Raw genomic sequence first — 21570 nt, 5'->3', positions numbered from 1 at the left:
TGTCACTCAAGTACTGGCAGACTTTAGCATCAGGAAGATAAATATACTGGCCATTGTCTGACCATTGACCAGAAGTAAATATCTGACTATAGAGCATTAAGTGGACCAGGTAGATATTAGTGAGGACAGCCTATGGCCCCAGTTGGCACCAGTCAATGCCTCTGTAGACCACACAGCAAGGACCTGGCACTGACATTGATCCTTGGGCTTGACACTGTATAGACCCTTGGACAAGCCACATCGCTTCTCAGGGCCTCTGAACTCCCATCCTCCAGAACAAAGGTGTTAAGTTCAGTCATAGCCAGTATTAATGTCTTATGTTCATCCACCAAGCTCTTCGTCTTCTGATCCTGTGGTAGGTAATGTTCCTTATATGCTACTTCATTTATGCATGAAGGACAGGATCAAAGCCTAATAAGAAAACTGGAGATGAAGTTTTTATTTCATGTTCCCCGTTACTCTCCACAGAGGTGAATGTTACCACACATTATATACCATGCTTTATAGGTTGTTTCTGGGCAGCTTTGACTCTCAGAAACCTCTTGTGCGTCCGATTAGAGCTGTGCTTTATAGGATGTCACTGGCTTGTTTTTGTAGAGAGAGCTCCAGGCCTTTCATTTCAAGCACCTCGGGGCAAACTTAAGTTCCAACCTTTTATTTAGTAGTCAACCGTGTTAAGCACTTACATAAGCCAGGGTCTTCAGGTGAAAAATATCTGGAACAGCACATCAGTAGAGAACAGCCTGAGGTGCAGGCTGGATTTAGAAGACGCCATGGCACTAGGGTTATTATAGCTAATGTCAGATAGATCTTAGCTGAAAGTAGAGAGTACCAGAGGAATGTCAATCTGTGTTTCATTGACTATGCAAAGACATTTGACTGTGTGGATCACAATAAACTGTGGCTGACTCTGAAAAGAATGGGAATCCCAGAATTTTATTGTACTTATTAGAACAGAGCAAAGAAATACTGCATAGTTCAAAATTGGGAAGGGTGTGCACCAAGGATGTGTCCTATCTGCATATCTTTTCAATCTATATGTGAAACAGATTATCTGGGAGGCTGGGCTCTGTGAGAAGTGTGGCACCAGGATTGGAGGTAGACTCATCAACAGCCTGCATTATGCAGTTGACACAACCCTGCTTGCTGAAACTGAGGAGGACCTAAAGCGTTTGCTGCAGAAGGTCAAGGACTGCAGCCCTCAATATGGATTGAAGCTCAACATCAAGAAAACAAAGATTCTCACCAGTGGGCCAATTGGCAGCATCATGATGGATGATGAAGAGACTAAGATTGCTGACATCTTCATTTTTCTTGGCTCTACAATCAACACTCTTTGTACCAGTGGGCAAGAAATTAAAAGACTATTTGCATTGGGAAAGTCTGCAGTTAGAGACCTCTCCAAAGTACTGAAGAGCAATGTTGTCAGTCTGGAGGCTAAGGTGTGCCTGATAGAGGCCATGGTCTATGCAATTACTTGCTGTGCATCAGAGTGCTGGACAGTGACTAGGGACAATGCTTTTGAGTGTTGATGATGGAGAAGAGTATTGAATATGCTATGGACTTCTAGGAGAACAAACAAATTTGTCCTGGAGAGGGTGAGACCAGGCTGATCCTTGGAGACAAAGATTCTGAAGCTCCATCTGACATACTTTGGACATGTTGCAAGGCAGGATCAGTCCTTAGAGAAGGATGTCATGCTTGGGAAAGTGAAGGGACAGCACAGGAGAGGAAGACCCTCAATGAGATGGATTTATTCAGTCCCTGGAGTAATGGGGATAGGCATGTCAGAGACAATAAGATTGGAAAGGGACAGAGCAGGGTTTAGGGTTATTGTACATAGGGTCTCTATGAGTCACAGGCGACTCAATGGCACCTATAGAATACCAACAACCTATAGAATTACCTGTGATAATTCCTTTATTTCTTGTCTTAAATAATCACATTCAGAAATCTTTGTCCTCGAGCCCTTTTAGGTAGAAACTCAGATGATAGAACAATTCTTCTTTGTGACCTCTTATTAATGCTTTTTTAAATGATACATCATCCATTTTATCACAAGGTATATCAGATTTCTATCCCAAGCCAGTCAGCTTTTGAGAGATGTTCTGTGATGATGCCAGTGGTAGGGTTGTGTTTCAGAGAAAGACAGGCAGAAGAGATGACCAATATTTGATTGGTGGATTGGCTTCTTAGAAAAGCAGGTGATCTGAGAAGAGGATAACTTTCTTTTTATTCTCACTTCTCATTTCACCTGGAAGTAGAACTGAACTAAACCTGATTCCCTTGAGTCGATTCCAACTCTTAGTTCCCTCCTCCAGGTTTTCAAGGTTGTAAATCTTTGCTGGAGGAGAAGTGCCCAGCTTCCTCCTCCAGCAGCTTGTGGATTTGAACTGCTGACTTTTTGGGATAACAGTCTAAGATGTAAGCAGTAAGCCACCATAATTCCCAACAGAGAGGAATCCATATTTGCCTCTTAGGCTTTCCCCAGCACGGTCTTCTAGTAATTGTCCAGGCTGGAGATTGTGCATCAGCAGGCAGGCATTTGCTGAGAGCACCAGGCACACAGCGGGAGTGAGGGTGATGGCTCATCATTTACTTGGACTGCAAAGAAATTCTTTTAAGGAATTTTAGCTCAAATGCCCTGTGTATTTTCCAGGACCATCACCCTCTTTTATGAAGTATGGGTCCTGCTTGTAATCCTGTTTCAACTCAAGTCACTGAGTGTTTGTCTCTTTTTGTAAGAAAATTGGTATCTTAGTGATTCTAATTATGTTCCCAGAAAAGCCCCCAGTATTTAAGATCTCAATTTTCTTCAGTAACAGAAGATTCTAAACAAGAGCTTCAAAGATTTGAGAGCATTTTTTTTATTGGTTTGCCTCCAAAGTTTGTATACATTGTGTGTTTCAAACTATTCTTCACTCTCATTGTGTTACCTACAACCACTCTTATGCATTATGTTTTATTGAATTAATCACCATTGGATCTTGACGATTATTACCCTGTCTTTTCACCCTGATCCTTCCCATTTACTTCCCCCACCACCTCCATACACGAAATTGTACAACCTTGTGCTTTCACACACCCCTCTGCCTATCCTCACCCCTCCACTCCCACCCCTTCCCCTCCTTGAGTTCCCATACATGTTTAACTAGTTATCATTCTGTTTTTACAATAATGGTCTTATGCAGTATTTGTCCTTATGAGGCAGTGTTAGTTCACTCAGCATAATGCTCTCCAGCCTCTCCTAAGCATTATTCACCATCACAAGAACATGGAAACATCCCAAAATATCCAACCATAACCGAATAGGATTGAGAAATTGTGGTACATTCACACAATGGAATACTATGCAGCACTCAGGGACAATGATTGTGAGAGCATCTTCATTTTTATAGCATGAAGGCAACTAGAAATCAGCCCTTGCCTCTAAGTCCCGGTGAGAAAGCACTGCCCGGTCCTGTACTGTCCTCACTGGCATGTCTGTGTTTGTGTCAATCCTCCTCACTGAGACTCTTCCTCCTTTTCATGGACCCACCCCCTCACCAAGCACAATGAGTTCCTTCTCCAGCACATCTTGATAACGTGCATAGAGTATATGAGACAAAGCCTTGCCATCCTTGCTTCTAGCGAGCTTTCTGGCTGAACTTCCTCCAAGGAAACAGTGTTTTCTTCACAGCAAAGAGGCGCCTTCAGAGGATTCTCACTTCCCGTTAAAACTTGGCTTTGTCGGCTTGCATTGTGGCAGCAGTGAAGTCATGAGCACTGAGGATCTGACACAAACGTGCTCCTGGTATCCAGACCTCATGGACTACAGAGGAGGTGACGAAAGCAGGGCCCCAGAGTGGACTCGCTGACCTTTCCCTTGGACACTCTCTTAGAAAATCCTTCCTCATTTGTAGCCGTGGTTGTTGGGTGCCTTCGAGTCGAGTCTGACTCATAGTGATCCGGTGAACAGCAGATTAGAACCATGTCCTTTCCTGTACCATCCTCACACTTCCTGGCGCACTAGAACCCATTGTGGCAGTCACTGTGTCAGGTCACCTGGTTAAGGATCTTCCTCTCCTTCATTGACCCTCCACCTTCCCAAGCGTGACCCTTTCCAGGGAATAGCCTCTCCTAGCAAAATGCCCAGAGTGTGCAATGAAGCTTTTTCACCTTTGCCCTCAAAGAGCACAGTGGCTGCACCTTCTCCAGGTCTCTAAGATATATCTGTTATTTCGGCAGTCCGTGGAACTCCTCAATTAGTATTGCAGCCATCATGTCCTCATAGGTGTTCTGTCCACTGTAGTGGCCTGGACTACTCACTGCCATCAAGTTGATGCTGACTCGTGGTGACACAATCCTGGAGGATAGAGGAGGGCTGCTCTGCGGAGTTTCTAAGACTTTACATATTTATGGATGCAGGTCACCTCATCTTTCTTCCGCAGATTGACTGATGGGTTTGAGCCACTGGTCTCTGGTCTGTAACCACTGAGTGTGTATCTGTGATGCCATCAGAGCGTCTTTAATATGCTCAAGACCCTACATATAAACAAGACATTCATTACATGGCCACGGACATGGGCCAGACTGTCCACAAAGAATGTTCTCATAGATGTACTGACAGCAAAGGTCTCCCTGGCTTAACACTGAGCCACAGGAAAATCCACATACCTCTTATATATCTAGGTGTCTTTGATGTGAAATATTTCTTTACATTACTTGTTTCTCCAGGGCAACACTGGATGGAGATAGGTATTTTTGAAAATGGCCAAATATTCTCAGGACACTTTGGTCCCTAAGGCGTGTCAGTTTAAGATAGCCTTATCCTGAGAGCTCTTACGATGCCATAGGTATTCAATATTTATCTCTCTAGTTAAGTTTTATGCTTTTGTGGAGTTCTGTGCTTTAAGGAAAGAAATACAGTAAAATAGAAAAAATGATTTTTAGTGGGTTTGCAGTGCTGACCTCTTTGTTAGCAATTGAATGCTTAACTGCTTCAACACCAGGCTTCCTTTTAGAAAAGTAGAAGTCCTGTGAATAAGGTTCAGCAGCGAGGGAGGGGAGTGATTTCTACACTGATTAACTTTACAATCTTATGTTAAGATTCCTTAAACCATGGGGCATTTAAATTTGATGTGAGTTGAGAACTAGTAGCAGGAGGATAAATATGTATTTTATGCCATTCCAGCAAAAATGTCACAGCTAAGAGTGTCTGGCTACTTAGTGCTGTTTAGGTGACGCTGGTCTTCACCTCGTAGCAGCAGGAAGTTTAGAAGTCCAATGCAGGGCCGGTTTATGAAGCGGCTCTGAATTATTCTTCTGGAACCTGCAGTTTAACATGGCCCTGCTTCTGGTATATTCACCTCGAAAAATGCTTGGGATTACATTTGCAAAAACCACATTTGGTTAGGAACAGATCCACAGTCTGTCTGTCTGTCTGTCTACTTAAATGGAGTCACCTGACACCTGGTGACCCCGATGAGTGTCTGAGTAGAACTGTACCCTGCTAGGTTTTCATTGGCTGATTTTCCAAGAGTTGACTTCCAGCCCTTTCTTCTGAGGTGTCTCTGGCTAGTCTTGAACCTCCAGCCTTTTATTTAGCAGTCAAGGGTATTCATTAACCATCTGTACCATCCAGGGAGAGGATGCCATCTTGGAGAGGGTGCAGTTGGAGTACTCCTTGGGGGCAAGAATGATGAGGCTTCCCCTCCCATACTTTGGACACGTTGCTAGGAAGGACTATTCCTTGGACAGGGTCATGGTGCTGGTAGCAGTGGAGAATTGATGAAGGAGAGGAAGACGCTCAACCAGGTGCATTGACATGGTGACTGCTGCAATAGGCACTTGTGTGTCAAGTAGTGTAGTGTAAAGGTGACTCATGATAGAACAGGGTTTAGATCTTTTATTCATAGGGTTGCTGGAAGTTGTACTCAACTTGACAGCACCTAAAAACAGCAACCACCATCCAGGAACCCCACTGTCATTGAGTCAGTCTGTCTGTCTGTCTGTCTGTCCATCCATCCAACCCTCCCTCCTTCCCTCTCTCCATCCATTTGTCAGACAGAAGGAGGAAAAGGAAAGAACTTCAGCGGGACCAGGAAGAGCCTTAGTAGCAGAGCTGGCTATTTCTAATTGAAAGTGTGATTGTCTCAGTCCACACTCACTAGTTGCTCCAAAGATCTGATGCTCACAGTGTTTGCCTATAAAGATTTACAGCCTTGGAAACCCAGTGGAGTGATGCCACGAGTGAGAACCCACCTGATAGCAGTGCACTTGGTTTGGGGTTGGCAAATGGTGAAAAATGACGACGTCCGAGCTGGGAACTTGGGGCATTTTCACAGTGGAGAGTCCTTTCTAGCCGGCTATCTGCAGAGAGTGCTTGAGATTTCTCAGGGTTCTTTTTGGATGGGACAGTGCACAGGGCTTTAGTGTGTGTTTCTGTCTGTTCCATTAGCAGGCTTGCATTTCTTGTGAAGGTTCAAGGTAGGTACAACCCAGCCACAGTTTGTGCTGTCTCCCAGGCAATATTCTCACCACTTAGAGTTTCTACAAATGAGTCTCCTCAACTCCTTTCTCTCCCGTAAGTTGGAGGAGATAAAGGGGCTATGTCATATGTCATCATTGTTCAATGCCATTGAGTAGAGTATGATGATGAACAAGCCCTGACCTGTGCCATCCACACATTTCTAATATACTCCAGCCCATTGCAACAGACACTGTGTCAATTTATGTGGTTGAGCATCTCTCTGTCTCTTCTGCCAACCCTCCATCTTTCCAAGCATGATACCCCTCTCTGAGGATAACCTTTCCTAGCAACATCACCAAAATATGTGAGATGAAAATTCGCCATCCTTTCCTCTAAAGAGCACTCTGGTTGCACTCCCTCCAAGACACATCTGTTTGTTCTTTTGGCAGTCCATGGAGTAGTCAGCACTCTTCTCCAACACACAACAGCTCAAAGGCATTGATGCCTTTCCTCTTCCTCTTTCATCTTTATTCATTGTCCAGCTCTCAGATGCCTATCAAGTGGTTGGGAGAACAGTGGTTTGAACCAAGGGCACATCACTTTTTCACCTGACACTGATGTGCTTCAGGACTTTGAAGAGATCCCTGACAACAGAATTTCCTAATGTCATATGCACTCCTAGAAATAAAGACAGTGTCAGTGACATAGAAAAACATTAAAGACAGCAACTCAGTGTATTATACCTCTGTTGAAGCCACAGCCTTTAGGACTTCATTTACTAATCTTACATGTGGATGGTGGAGTTTACCCACAAGACCTCAGCCAGTTGAACAGTCTTTGACTAGGAGAGCCTGCCATGCACTTCAGATTTCACATGGCATGACCACAGTATTCTGAGTTTACATTGAGCCAAATTTAGTCTCCAGTGTCAACTCCAGCTCTTAGATATTTATGATATTGGACAAGTTGTTAAAGCTCTCTTAGGTCTCAATTTCATCGTCATTAAAATTACTGAATTGAACAGCACACCTTTGACACCAAGTTGATTCCAGTGTATAGAGACTCAGAAGGACAGAGTACAACTATCCCATAGGGTTCCCACCTTTACGGAACTAGACGGCCTCATCTTTCGCTCATGGAGCAATTAACCAGTGGTTTTAGAATGCTGACCTTTTGGTTAGTAGCTGCATGTGTGACCACTTCACTAACAGCGCTCCTTTAAGAAAATTTAACATTGTGCTATTTCTAGAGTTTCTGTTGACATTTCAAGAAAATAGTACATATAAAGCACTTAACAGACTGCCTGGCACAAAGTGGATATTACATCAACATTTTGCTTTTAAATGATGAAAAACAGAACAATCCACACCAACAAAAGCTGAGGCTGGTAACACGATAGATACAGTTGTTTGAACTGTGGTTTGGGTGGTTAATACCAGAGAAAATGTATTTGTATTTGTACCATATGTTTTTTTGTAAAGAACAAAACAACAACAAAACCCAAACCCACTGCTGTCCAGCCAGTCATGGCTCCTGGTGACTCTTTAAGCTAGAGGTCCTCTTGGATTTCCAAAGCTGCACATTTTTACAGAGCAGACTGCCTCAGCTTTTTCCAGGGGAGTGCCTAGTAGGTTTGCACTGCCAACCTTGAGGTTAGAAGCCAGGTATTTTGTCATTGAGTTGACTATAACTCATAGCAACCCTGTGCACAAGAGCTGTGAACCTTACTGTATTCTGAGCCCATCTCACTGTTTTTGAAACACTGTCACCCCAGTTATTGTGTTAATCCGTCTCATGCAGGGTCTTCCTCTTGCACTGTCCCTTAATCCTTGCAAGCTTGATATCCTTCTCCAAAGACTGGTCCCACCTGACTACATGCCCAAAGTATGCGAGACAGAGTCTCAAATTCCTTGCCTCCAAGGAACAGCTCAGTTTCACCCTCTCTAGGACAAACCTGTTCATTCTCATGGCTGTCCATGGTATGTTCAATACTCTTCTCCAGCATCACAGCACAAAGGCATCAATTCTTCTGTCATCTTTGGTCATTGTCCAGCAGGTCTCTGTTAACTCTGACAGAGAGCTCTGGTGGCCTCATGGTAAGAAGCTGTACTGTAAGCTCAGAGGCACATGGTTAAAACACACCAGCTGCTTCACGGGAGAAGGATGGGTGGTCTTCGGAGTCTATGAGTTGGTTCTGACTCTCAGCAGAATAGTACACAATACCAATGGTACACAACAACAACAGCATTAACTACAATAGTGTCAATGTCGAAATCAACGGAGGGTTCACAGCCACACCTGTGTATATGTGTGTGCATCTGTAAATACATGTACACATAAACATGTGACTACCTACATAGTCTTTTCCATTGTGTCGTTGGGTAATTTCCTTGTCCTCTTCAATCACATGAAAATGTTTCTTTACACGTCACTCCAACATTCAGTATATATTTGACATATAGAAAGACTGTGCTTTTATTTAAATGAAACCAGAAACTGGTCCTGCTTTGTTGTTGCTGTTGTTCAAGATTATTCCCTAGAAAAAAATATTCTTTTGACACTACTGGAGGAATATTCCACATAGTAAATGACAGAATCCAACCAAACGTAGGCACACACACACATACAACTTCCAGCTCTCAAATGTCCTGTGAATCACACCTTCATTTTCATGGGGCCACTGAGTAGCAAGTATCTTAAAATACTCATTTTTTTCCCTAGAAATTGTCATTGAATTTCAATTTATGTTGAGTGACAGAGAAGAAATAGTTCATCAAAGCTTACACCGGCATGATCTGAGAATTCCAGGCAATCACTGCGTTTTGAGACCTAGTGAGGGATGTTAAGCAGAGAACCAAGGTTTTAGGAAAAGTGAACCACTCAAGAATGGGTCAAAAGGGTATGGAATACCAGTAACTAAGGTTTTTTAAAACACTTCTAATACTTCAAAACCTGGATTTTCATGTAAGCTAGAGGGGAATGAATTCATTCATCTCCCCCTTGATTTCAGTGATCATCGTAGCTGCAAGGCAGTAAGATGGCCAGTCTCCTCCCATGTCCTTTACAGCCTTGGTCCTCTGACAGTGAACTTGAGAAGTCATATAGGCTCACGACCTTCATGCCTCAAATACAAAAGACATTTGCTGTGACTCCAGAACATTTGAAGACAAAAGAGTTCTATGGACCAGAAGTCAAAAGAATGGAAGTGGCCAAGCTAGTTGGTCTGATAGAGACTGGTGGAATTCAAGTCCTCCGTCACTCTTCCAGCCTAGAACTAAACTCGCCTCAGAGTCACAGGAATCAGCTCCTAAGATGAACAGTAGAACCAGAGAGCTTTCTCCTCAGAGCTGTCGACTATATGAGGTCAAAAGGACAGTTTGCCCAGGGATTACGTTCACAAGGCAGGAGTGGAGGGGCTAGATAGATGGGGGGGGGCGGGGGGGGGGGAGAAGCCAGTAACAGGAGACAGAGGAAGGAAATGCACAACACTGAGAGCATCCTGTGGGAAGTTGGTCCTATTTCAGTACAGTTGCAGCTACTAGAGGGCCAGGGGATCATTCTGAGGGCCCACAGGGATTCAGACAAAATCTCAGCCCCGCTCAGGACTCAGAATGCAGTCAGAGGAGCAGCAGATGGAGTTGGAAAGTCAAGGGGACTCTTGTCTTCATGAAAACGTCAAGCAGTTCCTTGTCTCTTTATGGTCCATTCTAAATATCCCATAAAGACCTGAGGGCTTTATTTCTGCTCCTTTCACAGATTTATCTGTTCAGAAAAGAGCTACCAGGGATCTATCCCCAGAAAGAGACTTTAAATTCTAGTGAATAAACTGATTCTGGTATACAAAGGAAATAATTTTTTTTTTCAAAAAAGGAATGTTGTTGTTGTTGTTGTTATATTCTGTCAAGTCACCTTTGACTCATAGCAACCCTGTGTACAACAGCCCTGAACCCTGCTCTGTCCTGTGCCAATCTCTCTGTCTCTGACACACCTACCTCCATTACCCAAGTCACTGATTCAATCCACCTCATAGAGGATCTTCCTCTCCTGTGAGCTGTCCCTCCACCCTCCCAAGCATGATGTCCTTCTTGAGGGACTGGTCCGATCTCATCCTTGCAATGTCCAAAGTGTGTCAGACATAGCTTCATAATCCTTGCCTCCAAGGAGTAATCTGGTTTAACCATCTCCTGGATGAATCTGTTTGTTTTTCTAGCAGTTCATGATATATTGAATACTCTTCTCCAGCACCGCAGTTCAAAGGCATCAATTCTCCTTCTATCCTCCCTAGTCATTGTAGAGCTCTCTGATGCCTAGCAAGTGATTACAAAGACCATGGACTGTATCAGGCACACCTTAGTCTCCAGAGTGACACCATTGCTCCTCAGTACTTTGGAGAGGTCCCTAACAGCAGACTTTCCCATTGCAATACGTCTTTTAATTTCGTAGCTGCTGGTACCAGGAGTGTTGATTGTGGAGCACAGCAGACTAAAGCTGTTAACAATCTCAATCTCTTCACCATCCGTCCTGATGCTACTCATTGGTGAGAATCTTTGTGAGAAAAGGAATGGGATTGTAAAATCAGTGTATTCACCTGGTGAGACCCCCAACACAGCATTTTCCGAAATGAATCTGTTACAGGCTGCGCTTGTTTTTTGATGGATGTTCCATACCACATAGGTTTACTATTGACTTTTAAATTAATAATAATACCTTATTACAAGCTTCCACATCAGAGGAAATCTGAGTGCTCAGGAGCTGATAAATTCCCATTTATCTCTATATGATCCAGCAGAATGTATTGATTAGGCAGGCCAACTGCGTTTTTATAGAAGAAAATTAAAACAAACAAAATGGGAGCAGAAGGGTTAAACTATCAGCCACAGAAAATCCAGCAAGCTAGCAATACGAACCTAGCAACGACATTCATAAAAACAGCCATTAAAATCTAAAAGTGATTTCTAATTCTGGTCCTTTCCCCAAAACATATGGTCAACTTGATCAACTTTGATTATTCATTTGAAAAACAAAGATGATGAAAACTGTTGAAATTGCTTCAGCATGATTAACAGAAGCTTGGCTTTCTCCTCATTGTTCTGATGAGCTACAGCTCTTGGGCTTTAGACGTCTTTCCTTGTGAGACCACAGGCTTTTTTAGCGGCCTATCTTCATGTCTGTGGAATGCTTTTAAGCCACATGTGTCACACTGAAGTTTATTTTCACATAAGAGAGCAACGGGAAACTGAAGTTGTGATAATGTCTTAGGTATCTAGTGCCACCCTAATGATACCAAATAAATTGACTCTTTTACAGAATAAGAAGGTAGGAATCCAAATTGAAGGTGTGAGATTTAGGTAAGGTCTTCTCATGGGAGCTTTGGTGGCCTAATGGCCAGGAGTTGCACTGCCAACCCAAAAGCAGGACGTTCAAGTCTACCAGCTACTCCAAAGGAGAAAAATGGTCACTCCTTTGCAAATGTAAAGCCTCTGAAATGTGCTGGAGGGTCAGCTATGAGTCAGTTCTTTGAGGGTCAGCTATGAGTCAGTTCTTTGAGGGTCAGCTATGAGTTGGTTCTGGCCGGACAGCCATGAAAGCTATTGGCTAGATGTGAAGTCCTAGTTTCCTTCAGCACTGGTAGACCTGGCATGCCTTGGAGACTTCCATTACCTCCTAGCTCAGGAATCTGGGTCGGAAGGACCTCACTTCACTCCTGGAACATTGTTTTTGGTGGTAATGATGGCGCTCATTCCTGCTTTCTCTTTTCCTCCACTTTCATCTCTTTAAGGTAAAATGTGTTTTAGGCCACAGACCAAAGATATTCCTCTTAAACCTGATGAGGGCTTTAATGGGAATAAGTGTGTCACATTCCACCCATACATACTCTTTTTATTATAACTGCTTGTTTATCACTCATGGTGATCATCCCATAACTAACACATCATATCCTTACATGCAGTTATCTTCTAAGACAAAATTCAGTCCAAGGCAGTAGATGTATGTGATTTTGAAGAACCAAATATTTCTAACCACCCCCCAAGCATGATGTCCCTCTCCAAGAACTCCAAAACACACGGCCCTTAGTCGCCCCTCATTCTGGAACTGAGTTCACTCCCTTAGCTCGACTTTATTTCAAACAGTAAGCAAGTCCATTGCTTACACCAATCAATGAGACAAAATCAAAAAGAGAACTTTGATGACAGATAAAGCTCAGAAGCCAGCGAAGGAGAGGGAAGGGGGGGCTCAATGAAATTGTAAATGAGGCAGGACACTAGGAACAAATGTTGTTACACTGTGGGAACGAGAGTCAATATCATGAAACAAAATATGTATGAACTGTTGAATGGCAAAACAAGGCTGTGTTAAATGAACATGTGGATGTGAAGAGCATCCAGAGGCAATGCAAATGCCCATCCTAGTGTGTTGCTTGTTGACTGCTAACTGAAAGGACTTAAGTCTCCAGTGATTCAAATCCCACAGCTCCCCCATGGGGAAAAATGAGCAGTGTCCCTCTAGTAAAACTTACACCCTTGGACATCCAAAGGAGGGTCACAGAGAGATGGAATCAACACAGTGCCAATTCATTTGGGTTTCTGTGGGTGAGTAAGCTAAGGTGGAACAAGTGAATTATCTCCAGCAGAGCATTAATCTCCACATTTTTGCTGTTCTTACGCTTTGAATATCGATTAGTCCTCTGTAACATAGGTAATAGCTTGTCACCTGCCATGATATGTAAGCACTCAGGTTATCACATTCTATGATTGATGCTAACTAGCAGGTTTCAGCCCAGACGTTTCTAAAATGTCTACCAACCAGCCTTCCTAACCTTTGATTATAACCAGTTTCCTTTTGTTTTCAAACTCCAGGTCTCATTGTCCATGAAGGAGCCGCCGTTTACAGAGTGTTTAAACGCTGGAGAGCTGTTAACTTGCACTGGGATGTCTTAAATTATGACAAAGCCACAGACATTGAAGAAAGTAGCCGAGGAGAATCTTCCACGAGCAGGACTTTATGGTTGCCATTGACGGCTCTACGGAACAGAAACTTGGTCCACCCAACACAGCTCACCTCTCCGAGGTTTCAGTGTGGCTACGTGTTATTACATCTGTTCAATCGCATGAGGCCCCACGAAGACCTGTCAGAGGATAACAACTCCGGGGAGGTTGTGATGAGAGTGACATCCGTGTAGCCAAGTGGACTGCCCAGTGCATTTTGGAATGTAATTGCAATGAATGGTCAAACCATCCAATTCCTAAAAGATAAAAAAAACACCACATCTAGGAACTTTTTAAACTTTATGCTTTTTATATGAACATTTGAATTGCAAATACATTTTCTGAGAAAAAAAAGGAGTCCTCTTGTTTGTTTTCTTGATTTATGACATCTTTTCTAAGTTGATACTTGAAAGCATTATTCATTTCATTTAACTCTTCATGGTTAAAAGAATGATAAGCATTATCCTTGAGACCAAAACTATTTTCTTTCCTGCTTGTTTTAAATATATTTTTATCAAACTTGGTGTTCCACGTGTAGTTTGTCAGATGTGCTGCTAACGGGTAAGAATTGTGTTGTGGACTGATCCCAAAGTGCCCGTCAGGTACAGAAGACAGAGTCAAGTTCAGAATTTCTGCTCACAAACTTGAGTATGGCTGTCTCGCTCTGATGAAGTCTATCTGCCATCAGGAATGCATATTCTAGAACTTATGACCTACTTTTGTATTTTAAAGGAGCACAGTGAGAGCTGCATAAAAACGGGGGGAAAGGCATGTCATAAAATAGTTTCATTGCAATACAAAACCAAGGCAGGATGTCTTATATATTCAAAGTCCAAAAAGGTCACCCAGGTGATGCTGTTGAGTCGATTCTGTGACTCATAGTGATGCTGTGAATAGCAGATCTGAACCTTGCCCTCTCCTGTCCCATCCTCAAACTTTGCTCTCTCCTGTGCCATCCTCGTCATCTCTCATTTGCCTATTGCTGCAGTCACTGTGTCAATCTATCCTGTTGAGGCTCTTCTCTTTCTCCGACCTTCCACCTTTTAAAGCTTGATATCCTCTTCCAAGTACTGTTGTTGTTGTTATGTGCCACCAATCACAATATGCACCACCCTTTGCACAATAGCTGTGAACCCCACTATATCTTGGGAAAATCTGACCATCTTCAACTCACCTGCTCCCATAACTCAAGTTACTGTGTCAGTGCTTCTCATCCAGGGTCTTCCTCTCCTGTGTTGCCCCTCCACCCTTCCAAGCATGATGTCTTTCTCCAAGCACAGGTTGGAGATGGAGATTTAAAATCCTTGTTTCCAAGAAGCACCCTAACTGTACACCCTTCAAGACAGAATTTTTTTTTCCTGGCAGTCCACTAGATGGATAATAATCTTTCAAAAACCATAATTCAAAAGCATCGATTCTTCTGCATCTTCATTGTTGTGATGTACCATTGAGTTGGAACATGAATTGCACAGGAAGAGATTTCCCATCTTTCTCCTGCAGGGGAGCTGATGGATTTGAACATAGGCCTTCAGGTTGACAGTGCAGCTCCTTGGCACTAGGTAAACCATGAGTTACCATCACATGACTTGGACTCACGGGGACCCGTGTGTGTCAGAGAAGAGGTGTACTCCACAAGATTTTCAGTGACTGATTTTTAAAACCTGTCCCTAGAGAAGGACAACTTGCTTGGAAAAGTAAAAGGTCAGAAAAAGAGAGAAGGACCCTCAGTGAGATGGAGCAAAGCCATGATTCCAATGATGGGCATGACAATAGCAGAGATTCTGGGGATGGCATAAGATCAGGTAGGTTTCATTCTGTTGTAAATGAAGTCACAATGTGTTGAAGCCTACTCTATGGCCCCCCGACAACCTCAGCTTGCCAAACCTTTCTTTTGAGGCACTACTGAGTGGATTCGAACCACTAACCATTTGGCCAGTGGGTAAACACATTAACCGTTTGTATCACCCGTGGACACCTCATCATAGCATGGGTAATAGCACTGTCGTTTGTATAATCCTCTAATACAGACTTAGCTATTTTGGTTAAGTGTTATGGCCTTGAATTCCATGAGCACCATCTTAATTAGATTTTCATTTTGTAAAAGCTTACATAACCTACTTAATCATTTGAGCGCCGATCCTATTACCTGGTTTAATGAATCCCTGGGAAATGTATCCACAAGCCTTTCCCTTACTCCAGACAAGCATTCTTTAAATGAAAAGAGAAAAAGAAAAACGAGGCCATTGACGCCCCAGGAACAGGTTGCTAACTAGTTGCACCTGGGGATTGTCCACCTTTCAGTGTCCTAATGGAGGTAATTGGCACATTTTAATGAGCAGTGGCAGGGGAGATGAGGCTGGTATGCGTACCTGTCTGAGCCACGCAAGCCGAAGCTGGGCGTCTGGAGTCATTAATGACGAGGTTTAAAAGCATGGGACTATAAATGTTTCCCATACTATTTTTTTAAGTGACTTTTAAATAAATAATAATGGAATGCTTTCTTTTCATACAAATAGCACACTCTTTTTGTTTGTTTGCCAAGTGTCATGTCCAAAATGGAAGTATTTTCATAATTATTTGTTCAGTAAAAAAACATATGACTGTTGTTAGCTTCCATCAAGATGTGTCCAGCCGACAGAGATCCTGTAACAGAAAGAGATATTCCAATCCTGCACCACGCTCACAGTCTCCGCTGTGCTTAACCCACTGTTGCGGTCAATGTGCCAATCTGTTTGTTTGGGTTTTTTTTTTTATTTAAGAGGAAATCTTATATTAATTTTCAGATTTCTTTCATTAGAGTAACAGTTTACAAGCATTCACTAACATTTTGTTTTATAACATTAATCACAACGTTGCTGTTGTTAGGTATCATTGAGTTGAGTATGATGCATAGCAACCCAGTGGGCAACAACTCTGAACCCTGGTCTACCCTGTGCCGTCCTCAGCATCTCTGACGCACTTGAACCCTTGCAGCAGTCACTGTGTCAATCCGTGTGGTTGAGCGTCTTCCTCTCCTGTTCACCCTCCATAATTACAATCAAGTATGTGATTAATTACAATGTTGAATCAAACCCTTACTGTGTACTGCCTTTCCCTCCCCCCCCCTCAAATCATCCTATAGCAGATTTTTCTCTCCTGCTGCCCTTCTCCTCTACCAAGCACGATGTTTTTCTCCAGACTCCAGTCCCTCCTGATAATATACCCACCATGAGTGGTGAAGTCTCACAATTTCTTCCTTCTATTCTGGCTACCCTTCTTTCAAGTCATATTTGCTCTGGTAGCCCAGTGCTAAGAAGCTATTTTGCAATCCGAAAGGTACACAGTTCAAATCCAGCAGCTGCTCCATGGAATAAGGATGGGAAATCTCCTCTTGTGTGATTTGAAAACTCACTGGAGGGTCAACTATGAAACCATTCTGACTCGATGGCACACAGCACCACCACAATTCAAAGCCAATTTTTCTTTGGGTTCCCCTTTTCAGTCTCACTGTCTAACTTTCACATGTACATGAGGCAACTGAAAATAACCAAAGCTTGGGTCCAGGGCACCTTAGTCCTTAAAGTGATCTCCTTTCTCTTTTTCACTTTATAGAGGTCCATTGCAGGAAATTGCATGAAAAATGCATAGTGTACTTGCCAAACAGATTGGACAGTTGACAAATATAGATTATGTTAAATGTCTAAAAATAAGGTAGTTAAAGTACTTGTTGCAGAAAAGATCAAGGAACAGTCTTCAGTATGGATTGCATCTCAGTGTCAAAAAAACACTGGACTGATAGCCAACATCATGATGGATGGAGAAGAGATAGAAACTGTCAACAGCCTCATCTTACTTGGATTCAAAATTAAACCCTTGGAACCAGCAGTCAGGAAATGATATATTGTACTGGGAAAACCTGCAGCTAGGGACCTAAGTTATTAAGGACTAGTGATGTCAGTTTGATAACTAAGGTGCATCTAATTCAGGCCATGGACTTTCCAATCACTTGGTATGCATCTGACAGCTGGAAAAGAAATAAGAATGACAGAAGAATTATTGATGTCTTCGGGCTGTGGTATTGGAAAAGAGTACATGGACGGCCAAAAGAACAAATTTATCTTAGAGAGGGTGCAGCCAGAGTGCTCTTTGGAGGCAAAAATGATGAGGCTTCACCTCACATACTTAGGATATGTTGCTAGGAGCGGCTATTCCTTGGAGAAGAACATGATGCTGGCAAGAGTGGAAGGTCGGTGAAGGAGAGGAAGAACCTCAACCAGGTGGATTGACATGGTGACTGCCGCAAAGGGCTCTAGTGTGTTAGGAGGTGTGGGGATGGCACAGGACAGGACAGGGTTCAAATGTGTTGTTCATACTGTCGCTATGAGTCATACTCGACTAGATAGTGCCCGGCCACAACAGCATTTACAGGTACCATCATGCTTCCCACATAGAACATTACCAACGCTTGAAATCATAGTTTCCCAGATGGTAACAAAACAAGCTGTATTTCAAAGGAGTTTATAATGCAGTCATGAAATGAAAATCTAACCAATACTTCGGGCTGATCCCAGAACATATTAAACATTCTTCCTCCAAACACTTTTTCTTTATTTTAGCTGCTTCTCTTTGATGGAGGGTTTGGGGTGCATAGTCCTGAGATGTTAAGAGAGAGCTCACAACTACGATCCCATCTCTTCACTGGGAGTCTTAGCTTGTTTACTAGAGATGCCAGGCATGCAAATTGCCTGTCAACGTATAAATCCAACATGCGACCCTTGTAGGTGTGGGTGTGCGTCCTGGGCAGTTAAATCATCGACAGCCACTGGGCAATGGTTGGGGTACCGTTGACATGACACTTTTACAATGCTGTGTGAAGAATACTGGCTCCAGAGACTTCAGACCCAGCTTGGGCTGTGACGGCTCCAGTATTGAGCAAGCCGGCCCTTTTAAAAACCGTACGTCATTGTAGTCACATCAACCAACTCCCAAATGAAAACAGAGAGGGTACAAGTGATGTTCTGTATGGATAGAGTACAAGTGATGCTCTGTACTGTGTAGAAACTTCTGAAGAGGAATGTAGCCCAACCTACTGTCAAGTTAATTCTAGCCCATAACTCCCCTACAGGACAGAGGACAAATGCTCTAAAGGCTTTGCAAAGCTATAATCCTTATGGGAGGGAACTGCAGGCATAGTGATAAGAAGCTGTACTTCAATACCTAAAATAGTCAGAGGAACACGGTTCAATTCCACCAGCCGCTCCATGGGAGAAAGTGGGCAATCTCAGAGGGATTTGCCATCTCCGAAAACCCACTGGGAGGGCAGCTGTGAGTTGGTTCTGGTTCTACAGGACACAACCACCCTCATGGGAGTGGACTGCCTCATCTTTCCCCCATGGGTAGACCAGCTGGTGGGTTCTCACTGCTCGCCCTTGACTTAGTGGCCCAAAGGTTATATTACTGTGTCACCAGGACTCTTTGGTGAGGAAAAGGAGGGGCGGTATTGCCAACCTGAAAATAATATGCATCCCAGTCTGCCCTTCTCCCTAGGGATTATAAAGACACATTGCACTGGGAATATCTATAGTTAGGGACCTCTTCAAATTATTGAGGAGTAATGATGTCAGTTTGAGGACTAAGGTGTGTGTCTGATTCAGGCCGTAGTCTTTCTGATCACTTGGTATGTATCTGAGAGCTGGACAGTGATGAAGGATTACAGAAGAAGAATTGATGCCTTTGAGCTGTGGTGTTGGAGAAGAGCACTGAACATCCCATGGACGGCCAAAAGAACAATCAAATATGTCTTGGAGATGGTGTAGCCGGAGTGCTCTTTGGAGGCAAGAATGATGAGGCTTCACTTCACATACTTAGGGCACGCAGCTGGACAAGGCTAGTCCTTTGAAGAGGGACATGATACTGTGAAGGGTGGAGGGTCAGCAAAGGAGAGAAAGTCCCTCAACCTGGTGGATTGACATGATGACTGCTGCAGTGGGCTCTTGCGTGTCAGAAAGTGTGAGGATGACACAGGATGGAACAGGGTTGAGATTTTTTGTTCATACGGTCACTATGAATCGTACTTGACTCGACAGCACTAAAAACAAGTCTGCCCTTCACCCCAGGGATTCCCCATTGGAATATATTTTTTCATCCACACACGGTATTTCCCTCCATCATTATCACTCTCACTCTTGTTATAAAGAACTTAACCTAACTCAAAGAATGCAGTCCTTGATAGGCAACCTCTAAAACCTTGTGATTTCAGCCCCATTCCTCACCTACCTGTGATAAGGACTCCAAACCCTACCTGGGGGTTTATGTTGATAAAGTCACCCAGGAGTGGCCAGAAACTGCACTGCAGTCCCAAAGACAGAGGTTCAAGGCCACCAGATGCTCCACCAGAGAAGGATAGGCAATCTCCTCCTGTGCAATTAACTACCTCTGAAAACCCGCTGGAGTGTTAGCTATTGGTTGGTTCCAACTCAATGGTACACAACAACAACAACAACAACAACAACAACTCACTACTGCTGCGTGTTAACAGCTGAAGAGCTGCGTAATGAGGCTGCTTTAAAAAGTCTGGACACACAAGCTTTGTGGATTTCCTGCTTGGGGAGATAGAGGTCTAGGTACATGGGCGGGTTACAAGTTCCCTTCTGGGACATGGAAGCTCTGTGCTGGGAGCATTCTCAGATCTTGAGCTGTATAGCCCATGGTTTATGTCCTTTAAGCTATAATAAAAATATCATCGTAAGTATAGTACTTTCTGTGAGCTCCACTACCCATTCTAGTGACTTACCGAGTTTGAGGAAGTGGTGGAACCAAATAGATAAGAAGATTGGGAATGCTTGAGGTTGCCTACAGCTGGCATTCTTAGGGGATAGTGGGGAAACCCTGGGTTTGTTTATGGCAGATCAGAAGTGAGGGGGTCCTGGGAACCCTGAGGCTCAGGGCTGATGACTGAGGTCTGGGACAGACTGGTCTGCAGGACTGTGCCCTTTAACTTGTGAGGACTGACCTCTATCGTGGGAAGGGGTCTTTTGGCAGGAATGCTGTGTGGAGCTCGTGTCAAAACAGAAGGGAACAGATGTGAACCTGAATTTAGTAGAACAGATTGACTTTGTTTTCTATACAAGTTGGTGTCAGGGAAACCTAAGAGCACTTCAGCTGTCACTGCATGGATTCTGACAGTGACCCTGGAGGACAGAGTGAAACCGTCCCACTGGACTTCCAAGGCCATCTTTCTAGAAGTAGACTCCCACTGCTGTAGAGTTTTCCTACAGAGCTACTGGAGGATTTGAACTGTCAACTTACCAGATTAGTGCTTCATCTCTACGGTCAGGTTTGTTAGGTGCTGTCGAGTACAACCCTGCGCCACCTGTTCCATCCTCATCATTTCTAACACACTTGAGCCCGTTGCTGCAGTCGCTGCGTTAGTCCACCTGGCGGAGGGTCTTCCTCTCCTTCGCTGTCCTTCCACCTTCCCAAGCATGATGTCTCTTTCCAATGAAGAGCCTTTCTTAGCAACGCGTCCAAAGTATGTGAAATGAAGATGTATCATCTTTGCATCTTTGCACTCTGGCTGCATCTTCTCCAAGTCATGTTTGTTTGTTCTTTATTTTAAAAAAAAATTAGTACTTTAATGAGAGTGTACAGAAAAATTGGATTTCCACTTATTCATTGTTGCACATTTTCCTCCCTTTCCCTGCCCTCAGTGTGTGTTCCTTTGGCAGTTTGTAGGATACTCAGTGCTCTTCTCCAAAACTACAATTCAAAGGCATCAATTCTTTTTCTGTCATCCTTATTCACTGTCTAGCTCTCAGATGCATACATAGCAAGTGATCAGAAACACCCTGACCTGATTCAATCACACCCGAGTCTTCAAACTGACATCATTGCTCCTCAATCATTTGGAGAGGTCCTGACTGCAGACCTTCCCAGGGCAATGTGTCTTCTGATCTTCTGACCGTTATTACCAATTGTATTGGTTGTGGATCCAAGTAAGAAGTCGTTCTGTAGACTGCATTATAATACATGGAGAAAAGACAGAAACTATCAAGTCAGCGAGGTGATATTTACTATCCTCTCTCCCTCCCTTTCTCCTTCTCTCCTGTTTCCTTTCTTCTCTCTCCTCTCTCTTCTCTCCTCTCTCCTCTCCCC

At 43.4% G+C, this 21570-nt stretch overlaps 1 protein-coding gene across 1 annotated transcript in view; it reads left to right on the top strand.

Annotated features, from left to right (window-relative positions):
• Window positions 1–13732, top strand: part of MARCH11 (membrane-associated ring finger (C3HC4) 11) — a 203117-nt gene extending 189385 nt beyond the window's left edge. The window contains exon 4 of the mRNA XM_006895010.1: window positions 13309–13732. Within this exon, the coding sequence (XP_006895072.1) occupies window positions 13309–13631 (323 nt within the window). The 3' untranslated portion in view covers window positions 13632–13732. The remainder of the gene's footprint in view (window positions 1–13308) is intronic.
• The last annotated feature ends 7838 nt before the right edge of the window (window positions 13733–21570 follow it).

The sequence above is a fragment of the Elephantulus edwardii genome, unplaced genomic scaffold, assembly GCF_000299155.1.
Source record: "Elephantulus edwardii isolate Elephantulus edwardi_28Jun2011 unplaced genomic scaffold, EleEdw1.0 scaffold00153, whole genome shotgun sequence".
NCBI lineage: Eukaryota > Metazoa > Chordata > Mammalia > Macroscelidea > Macroscelididae > Elephantulus > Elephantulus edwardii.
This window is presented reverse-complemented; position numbering and strand designations above follow the sequence as displayed.